At 36.6% G+C, this 10,489-nt stretch overlaps 1 protein-coding gene across 1 annotated transcript in view; it reads right to left on the reverse strand.

Annotated features, from left to right (window-relative positions):
* Nucleotides 342-10,489, reverse strand: part of LOC109832833 (zinc finger CCCH domain-containing protein 15-like) — a 10,564-nt gene continuing 416 nt past the window's right edge. Inside the window, 2 exon segments of the mRNA XM_020400273.1 lie at nucleotides 342-704; nucleotides 9,859-10,489. The exon segment at nucleotides 9,859-10,489 is cut by the window's right edge and continues 7 nt beyond it. Coding sequence (XP_020255862.1) covers nucleotides 600-704; nucleotides 9,859-10,489 — 736 coding nt within the window. The 3' untranslated portion in view covers nucleotides 342-599.

Genomic DNA, 10,489 nt, shown 5'->3' on the forward strand with positions numbered 1-10,489 from the left:
TATGCGACTTTTAACATTATTCAACTCATTATTAGGTACATATGCATTAACATTAGAAATAGAACAAACATAATTATTATTAAAAGAATCAAATTCATTCTAACAGCCTCTACTTCTAGCATGGCATCATTCTTTTCATGATTTATGCTAGCTATGCGATCAGCTCTCCAAGTTCACTAATCCGAGTGTTTCTTCAGCTGGTGTTCACTGCCCAGAGCAAAAATTAGTGAACAAACTAAATATTAAACAACATGAGGCCACTGGTTTAGTAAATATATACGATACATGGTTTGCTCAACAACAGAATACAGTACCAAGGGGAAGCAAAATTCTTTTCAGGAGGGGGAAAAAGCGAAAATGAGTAATATTCATACACTCTGTCTGCTCCGAATACTGTTACTGTCGTTATACACTGACTGTAAGAGGCACTGTAAGTCACCGACAACCCAGCATTCACTAGGTAATGTGGATTACATTCTAACAAAGTTTACATCATGAGAATTGATTGTGTTTAGAAATATTTGATAACGCTCCTCTTCTTACATTTCTTGTCAACAGTAAATACATAAAACAACCGTTATTTTATGAATACATGCTACTCACTTCTTCTCTTCAGCCATCTTTTTGCGGATCTCAATTGCCGTGTTGAAGATTCCCAATGTTGGTTTATTGCATACGAAGCATTTCTTGTTTTTGGCATGGTGCTGTAAATCAAACGATAAAAAAAGAACACAAGTTGAGACATATGGACATCTGACAAATGAAGTGTCTAGAGTTTAGAAGAGAGGCAATAGAAAAGCAAAACGGCTTAATACAAAACATTACTCGTAAGCTGAACCCCGATAAACTAAACATTGTCAAATTAAAGCTATATCAAATTTCATGTAGCATAAGCTTTATCTATTGATAAACAAGCAACAGTTAATGGCTATATTGAGCTATGTTACTGTTTGCCAAAATTAGGATAAATTATACATTATCTGTGTTTCAACGTCAGTGATTCGCAAAATCTTGAGTGTGTCAACCAGTTTAAGAAAGAATAGTAGGAAATGCTATATTTCTCTTTATTGTCCTAAAGTTGATATTCAATGATGTTTACATTCATTTTACTGCCATAGTGACACCAAAACCACCCTATTATCTATTTTTGTTTCAGAAAGGTTCAGAACTCAAATTATAGAGCTCACATGTATGAAGAAGGAAATCACCGAATTGGAGGAAAGACGCTCCCATAAATGGATAAGCTATTCTCGTTGTACACATAATGATGATGAATACCTATGTCACTCTTACAACCGGCCTTTTTGAATTTTGAACTGAACTGTTCCTAGATTTACAACTGGTACATGCCTCAAAACAACTACACCCAATAAAACTGTTGATTGAAATATTGCATGCGAAGTCAAAAAGGCTAAACCTATAACAGTTATACAGCATGGCAGATCACTGATATCGATTATAATCTGATGAACCTCAGAAGAGCGCTCACATGACACGCTTGGAGAACCACACACTAGAGGCTATAATCATAACCTTAATCCTTCTTTGCAGCTTTCGAAGAAACTGCTTCTTGTTCAATAATTGAAGAGGCTTGTTAGTTGTTATCCGCTTAGTTCTAACCCTATAGTTCAGCTTTTTTCATGCACTTTGTTCGATTTCAAAGAAGTCAACATTGTTTTCCTTTCCTTATGTTGAGAGATAAACATACTCTGAACATTTATCCGCCATAGACAGAGCAGTCATGACAGCAAAATAGCTTCAACTAAGCATACACTAAACATCTACCTGCCACACAGAGAGCAGTGATGAATATGAAATGGATTCAACCCTCTCAATAGAGTGAAAGTGACTTGACATTTACACAATCACCTCCACCAATGATAAGCCTACAAAACGTGTCCTCTGATTGCAAGTAGGTATATAAATATTTATCCTACCCTATCTATCCCACCAATCAGTGCGATGAATACACACCTGACAACATTTATAAAGGCTTTGATATTGCATCCAAAGCATTACTAGCACCAGACTAAGGAATATAGACATTCTCAACTTCCCTCAGATGATCCTAATCATTATTACTACGCTCTAGCTGCTCAATATCAAACTGAAGACTTCAAGAGAGACAGTGGTAAGCAAAGTGTTGACAATTACAGCGTCCGGCGGCAGGACTCTTCTTGGACTATTCTTTCCTACGAGTTTTCTTTGAAGACATTAACTGACGTTTATGAAGTTTTGACGGTAGTGTCAGACTGACGATTAGACTGCTCTTCGGTTTGGATGTGAACTTTCTATAACCAGGTGCCCTAAGACCACTGTTCTAAATATATGACCACCTGGGATGCTGGTTAGAAAAGAGTATCAGAACAGACAAGTAAATCATGGACTTAATTATAATTTATATACACATTAATAGTTAAGTTTTGCTGATACAATGAACTCAACCAGCCTAGCAATTTGTATCAGTCATGGAAAGTTGCTTCTCATTGAGCTTCTCTTTCATTCATACCACAAATTGATAAAGTCTTGATTCAACCTGACTTAAGCTAAATGTAGACCAATCAATCTTAGCCAATCCCTAATCCTTCATTTTAGCAAACTGAGACAAACGACTGCTCATCACATCATATCAGTGCAAATTTTTGTAGATATCTGCTAATCAATTTGTATCAGTCATGGAAAGTTACTTCTCCTTCAGCATGTCTTTCATTCATTCACAACTCAATTTGTATCAGTCATGGAAAGTTACTTCTCCTTCAGCATGTCTTTCATTCATTCACAACTTGCTAGAGTCGTGATTCAACCTGACTTTTCTCCTTCAGCATGTCTTTCATTCATTCACAACTTGCTAGAGTCGTGATTCAACCTGACTTTAGCTAAATATAGACCAATCAATCTTAGTCAATCCCTAAACCTTCATTTTAGCGAACTGAGGCAAACGACTGCTCATCGTATCATACCAGTGCAGATATTTGTCCGTATCTGCTAATCAATCACTAAAGATCTGAAATTCATATGTACGGCCAAAAGATGAAGCCCTACTATCTTGATATTCTTAATAAAAATACATGTCAGAGGAAAAAAGAACATGACCATCCTCTCTAATATACACGCAAAATATCTACAGAGAGTTAGGAAAAGTGTAGCAATAGAAACGATAATGAACCAACAGGATAGTAGAAATTTAAAAATAGTAGCCGCCCAAAATATTGTTTAGTTGCATCTTACACCCCCAAATTTTCATATTTAGAGCTCAGAATCTTAAGTTGTCTTAAAAAACACGCCCAGGTAGATTTAACTGCCATTACTCAATCTCTACTGTTTGCTAGTATAATTTTTTGGTTTTGGGGGAGAGTGATTGTGTTTGGGAAGATGAAGGACGAGCAAGATTGAGAATAACAAAGAGAGAACAAGGAAAACCAACTATCAAGTGTATTACTGTAATTTAACCAAGAAGGTTAAGAATAAACCATACCATGGTAAAAAAATTCGACGGAATCCATACAGGGGTGTTTTCTTAAAACAACTTATCAAATCTGGACAGAATCCATACAGTGGGTGTTTTCTTAAAAGAAGTTATCAAATTAAGAAATACGAACATTTGGCGTCTAATATATAATTAGCTAGATATGGTGGGCTAATATGACAAAAACTCATACATAAAATAGTTTGTTATGAATATTGTTCGTCATCTCTCTTTTCATAGGAGTCAATCACACTGCTATTGTCTTCTTTTCTCCTTGTGACTCTATGTATAACTAAAGTGTTGGTGACAAATCCAACACAATTGGACGCAACATTATTATTGCTTTTCAAGTCTATGTATAACTAAAGTGTTGGTGACAAATCCAACACAATTGGACGCAACATTATTATTGCTTTTCAAGTCAACACTATGTCTAAGAAAAGAGGACAAATCCAACACAATTGGACGCAACATTATTATTGCTTTTCAAGTCAACACTATGTCTAAGAAAAGAGGATAAGCAGAGAAATTTGACTGAGAATGTACAAAATGCAAGGGGAAGTTTTGCTTGACATGCTAGAGGATGCTCATCATTATGAAAGCGAAGTAGAGAAATTTGAATTGAGAATGTAAAAAATGCAATGAGAAGTTTATGTTTGATATGCTAGAGGATACTTATAATCATAAAAGGTCATGCGAAAGCAATAATGAAAAGTAGGCCAAAGAAGGCAGGAATAGAGGAGGCAACAACCTCATGAGAAAAGGAGGTCACAAAGGCACAAAGGTCTTGTTTCACCATTCTTATCTCTGAATAAAATATGCATATGCAGAATGAAGAGAAATTTGATCTGCTAGATAAAGCTTGCAGTCTGTCATTACTCGTTAGACATCCCCATCATATGTACAGTCGTAACCTCGATCCTAGAGAACATGACCTCTAACTCTGTGATCCTTATCACTTGTTTGACTGTGCCTACCAACCTCACTAGTATGATCCTTGCAATGAGGTAACATCCTTGCACCTCTAAATTATGTAACACATCCTAGGCCAGTTACCATCAATTCATATCATATAAAAGCACATTATAGTCCTTATTATCCATCACAAACACAAGCGTGCAAATGAGGGAGAAGACGGAAAAGTGTGTAGCAAATAGAAACGATGAATGTGCCTAACAATATACTAGATGAAAAATATAGAATAGTTTGCCATGAATATTGTCGGTCGTCTCTCTTTTAACGAGGGTAAAGTACCCAGTGTAAGTATGCTCACATTTTGAAGGAGCTTATAAGTGAGTCACTAAGGGGATTGATGTATGTGATTGCACAAAATAAAAGATATCTGCTAGTGTGACACCTGAGCTCTATGAGTTTATTAACTGATTTTGATTAGTATCATGAGTCATGACTGATGAACTTCCTCACTAAAAGGTATCCAGGATGTCATAGATCTCAATTATAAGTTGAGACTTGAGCCATTTCGAGTTTGCATATAATAATCTATAGGTCTATTGGGTTTGATTCTATTAGAGGATTCAGATTGCTCCCATGAAATACTAAGAAATTTATAGGCTTATTTGCACGCCGTTTACATAAGCTGCATTCCAGATTTGTAGGCAAAGAGCTGTAAGTATTGGATCATACAAGGGTGATCGAGATAACATTAAGAGAACAGGAATACGATGTTGGTGATCAGGTTATGATAAGAGTGCAACTTGAAAGGTCTCCTTTAGGAACTTAAATGAATTTGAAAGCTTGTTGGACTGGTCTGTATAAGTATATTATGGAGTTTAGTTCTAATGCCATGAACTTGATATTTCTAAGTATCTTGAAATTCATTCTTTAATATGAGGGATCTAACTCATGTTCTTGAGCCTTATGAAGGGTCTAAGTATCTTGAAATCAATTATTTAATATGAAGGGTCTAACTCATGTTCTTGAGCCTTACTGCCATTTTCTCTAAATTCACATCGTGTATAGCACACAACTGATGAGGATGAAGATATTTTGATGATAATTATTGTCTCAAACAATAAATGGAGCTTTCAGAGTCACTTGGTAAAATAATACGTACAGATTAAGTCTGAAATTAGTTTTGTATTAAGAAGGTTGCTCGACTTTTCCAACCCAAGCAGCGTGTATAGAGAAGTCACTCCTAGGTAATCCAAATATTAGTCTCTAGGATTGTGGAGGAAGCATGATCTATTCTTGAGTATCATGTTCAAAGCGTGATCTAATATTAGTCTATATTAGTTCTATTATAATATGTTCTATTTCAGTTTTAATGGATTCTTTCATTATAGGGCCAGATAAGGTCCATATTATGTATGCTCATCTTGAGTCCTCTTTTGACTCTGTTCATCACATAAATAGTAGTCCCACATAAACATTGTAAGACTCTGATTTATTAGTCATTGAAGAATAAAAATTGGTTTACATTAAATTTGCAATTTAGACTAGTGCTCTAATCTTCTCTCTTTGCTACCATCCCTCAACGCCAAATACTTCTCTATAATAAGTAGCCACAACCAATCATAATTTCCTATCTAGCACCTACATCGCACAAGATAAAAACCAAACACCACCCACCCAATAAGACCATGCTAGACAGACAACTCCAAAGACCCAACTAAACCTCTCTCCTTAAGCCAATCGTCAGCACATAGTTCTCCTTTGTCGTGGACAAGACAAGAAATTTTCTCCTCAAAACAACCAGTAAAGCCAACTAGAGTACCTTATTGATTAGATCCACAAACTGTTAGTATTATCATATAAACAGAATATAATCATTTTCTTAAAAGGATTGTTCTCCTACATAGCAAAACTCGAACAAAGAGTATAAGCAAATGTCTCGAGTCTCGACAAAAAATAGAGACAAGTATCGGTACTATTGATTGATGACGATTCTACCTCCTTACTGTCCTTATTGTCATTCGCAACAATAGGATAACCGAGCTTTTTTATATCACTACATGAGTTTTCGAAAAACGTTTTATCTTGCAATAAAAAATATTGTCGGGGGTGATAAACTGATAAGTGATAACCACTCTTGATAAGAGCAGCTTTTAGATAAATGTCCATCAGCTTTCATGACTGTTGGGACAGGACATATTCTATCTCCACTCTTAATAGTAAGTACAAATCACAGAGCTGCTAACCACCTTAACAATATGGAGCATTCCAATCGTGCCATAGTAAGGAAGGATATGGCTTGTTAAAGATACAATGAACTCTCAACCTACTTTAACATTCATTCCTAGATCTCCAATACCTATCAAGATCATTATTCCTTGGGGGCCAGCATAAGCCTAGAATAAGTAACTAGAAAGTATCATAGAAAGTCAGGAATAACTATTATGTTTGTACAAGAATGGGGAAAATTAAGCAAAACTATGCGACTCTGTTTGGCAACGGGTTAGTAGAGCGGTTAAGAGGGTTTAACCCCTCACCTCACTAACCCCCCAAACAATAAAAAAGACTAATGGGCTAATAAACTTGCAACAAACTTTTAACTATCATTTAACCCGTTATTAGAGGGGTTAACAATTCTGCATGAGGAAGCGGAATTAAGTTACTCTGCCTCCTCAAGCAAGGGTTGGCTGGGAATCTGAAAATATAAAACACAATGGAGTTAGTCGTGTGTATGTAGGTAGGGTGTCATATGAGCAAACAAAAATTCACGCTAACGGTTTAGCATCTAGTCTCTTATGTGAACACATGCTTATTTGTTCGTGGTTGTTCTTCACAAATATCACAAATAGCTGTGGGCTCACGAAGCAAAAATGTTTGTAAACTTTGCCCTTTTAACCACCTTTCAAAAGAGTTCCTTCTTATAAATTTAATTTTCTTGTGCAATAGAATCAAGTCCACATTTTGATGTTCTAAGAGAAATTATCTAATTAAATAAATCTCAATGTGATATTTCACAATGTGTAACGAAGCTAAATTTTGAATGAATTTGAAATTTACAATGTAAACTTACACTTATATTTTAGCAAAATTAAAACTATTTAGTAGTATGAATGTACTTCTAAGTTTACATTATTAATTGTACTATCATCTAATTAGAGTTTTTTAATTTAAATTGATTTTATTAGCCTTCTCAAACATCGTTTATTTAATTAACAAAAAACTGGAATTTTTTATGGCTCCAATGAGTGCAAGTTCTAAATGAATTACAAGATGGAATGATTATAGTAATTAATCTACTTTCAATAAGGAAAATTTTGGTATTTTAAAATAAAAATTAGAGAGATTGACCTTTGTAGCTTTCTTTGTTAGCCAACAAGAAAAAGTTAACCCTCCTATCAACTTCGTCATCCAAACATAATTAAATTATTTTTAACCCATCACAAAGGGCTAACTAAATTAATCCTCCTCCTTAACATTTCTCTCTTAGCCCTGTGCCAAACGACACCTGAGAGCCTGAGTATACTTTGATGGAATATCTTAAGGTTAAGATCTTTGTTGCTTTAAAGAGAATCCCTTGATGACTTCTAACTACTGTTTGCAGTAGTTTTCCATTAATGTTTTACTTTTTCACCATTTAGATTGCCATGTCATTCCAAAATAGTCCTATTTTTAGGGCCATTACCATTTTCCTCTCATTTTCTGAAATTTTCATATTCTCTTTAGGTCTCCCTTCTCTTTAATCCCATTAATGTCTCCAGCAAATCTTCATTTCCAATGCAATGTTGAGGGAGGAAATATGATTTCCGCAATGGAGGTTTAAGTGATTGTCAAATGATAAGATTTAGGATAGGGATCAATATTTAATGGATTCTTTGGTCCAGTCATAGCGCATATGAGAGTCATCTTCTTTATCATACGGGTAGGAATTGGATTGGAAATGATGGAGGCCCAATCAATAAATATAACCAAGAGTATTCAGGTAGTTTACCCCATATGACTTGTTTTTAACCAAATCACAGTACAATTCTAGCTGGAATATGACAAGTTGTAATTTAAAACAAATAAAAGATTTCGGGTTTAATTAAAAATATAAAGATTTGAACGGGCTAATATCAAAACATGAAAGGATCAGGATCTTAGGGCTGGGCGTATTCGGTTCGGTTCGGTTTTAAGCCCAATCCGCATCCAATCCGAATTTTTCGGATTCTTAAAACTCTCATCCAGATCCAGATTTTTTCCCCTTCATCCGAATATTCGGCCCAACCAAAATTCGGTTCGGTTCGGTTCGGTTTCGGTTTTGAACCGAATTAACTCCATTTCACAAAAATCTGGGTAAGTTTTAGTTATATCCAAAACTGAAAAGAAGCAATCAAAACTGAAAAGAAATAATCAAAACTGTACTAAGCCACTTAATCAAATTGTATGATCTGAATATAACTAGCTTAATACACTAGGAGGATCATGTAATTATGTAGCCTTTTTTAGAGAAAGAACAATGTTTGGCAGGCACACACACCTTTTGATGATTTTCGTTAATTTTTAGCTGCCTTTTTCTCATCAAGAATTATCTTATATCCTTGACAGCCTATACTATAGGTTAATTTGATATCCAGCACCAGCAAGCTGTATTCATGTTATCACTGAAATTTGACCAAAACACTAAATTTATCCTTCAACCTCAACATCTTGTATTGATTTACGGAAATCTCACTTAACTATATCAGCGTACTCAAATATACGTTAGTATAAACTCCACCCCACAATTCTTAAATGCTAAACATTCAGCCATAAATTTTCTTCACACCCAAGGCTCGCAGCTATTTTTTGTTTAAGAATTCGGTTCGGTTTTTTTTGGGCGGTTCAGGGGTTCAAACCGGATCCAGACCGGTTTAATTCGGTTCGGGCGGTTTAGAGACTTCTTCTCATCCATTTAATTCGGTTCGGTTAACCGATCCGTTTTTTCGGGCGGTTTTTTCGGTTGAACCGGTTTGTTTCGGTTTTTGCCCACCCTACAGGATCTCATATCAAGAAACTGTAAATTATAATGCACCTCATCTGAGTATTCAAAAAAACAGGGAATAAAACATGGAAGAGGATGGATGACTTATGCTAAATCGGAAGTCCAAATTTCAGCTAAGCAGTAAATAACATTTCCTATACTAGAATTCAAGGACAGTAAAACCACAACTCTGTACTCAGATATAGTGAACCAACTCAAACAATTTACAACCATCCCCAACAAGAGGTACAATAAGCACTATGTAAAGAGCCTACTAGCATCACGCTTTTTTGAGAAAAATCAAGATAGCATCGAATGGTAGGTTCAAAAATTGAATTCAAGCTCTAGTTAAGAAAAAGAAGAAAAAAATAGACTAGGCTCAAAGAAAGAAAAATCTTTTAATTCACATTCGCTAGCAATATAAACTACCAAGAATTAGACAGAGCAACAACAACAAAGAAGACTAATTCAAATCACATACCTTAAGCGCACAATGCTCGCAAAAGTAATGCCTGCACTTGGTCACAACCGGATCCTCAAACGGCCTCCTACAAATAAAACAGGCAAAGGGCAAAGCATCCTCGTTGTCATCGTCGTCGTCCTCATCACCCCCATCATCACCATCACCTCCTCCACCCATAGCCATCGCCCGCTTCCTCGCCTTCTCCTTCTCCTCCCACTCCTTCTCCATTTGCCACCCGCTCTTATAATCCCCTCTATCATGCATAAACTTGCAAGAATCCCCAAACCCGCAGTACCCCGTCTCCTTATAATCCTTACAAATATCGGGCTGGTAATCGAACCTCGCCGAGGTCCGAATGTGGGCCGAGGCCCGAAGCGGCCCGTGGGCCCCTCCGGCCTTCTCGCCAGCCACAGTCTGCTCCCTCCTGAACCCGGCCTTGTAGTCGGTGTAGCCGTGGATTCCCTTGTAGAGCTTATCGGATCCGGGTTTTCCGCCGCTCTTTAGGGTTTGCTCTGCCTGCTTGAGGACCCGCTCGCGGATGGCGCGGGCGTCGCGTGAGAAGTCGGTCTCGGTCTCGAGGGTGGAGGTGGCGCGCGAATCGTGGTGGGTTTGGATCTCGGCGTTGGATTCGAAGTGGAAGAGGCGGCTA

The sequence above is a fragment of the Asparagus officinalis genome, chromosome 3 (genome assembly GCF_001876935.1).
Source record: "Asparagus officinalis chromosome 3, Aspof.V1, whole genome shotgun sequence".
NCBI lineage: Eukaryota > Viridiplantae > Streptophyta > Magnoliopsida > Asparagales > Asparagaceae > Asparagus > Asparagus officinalis.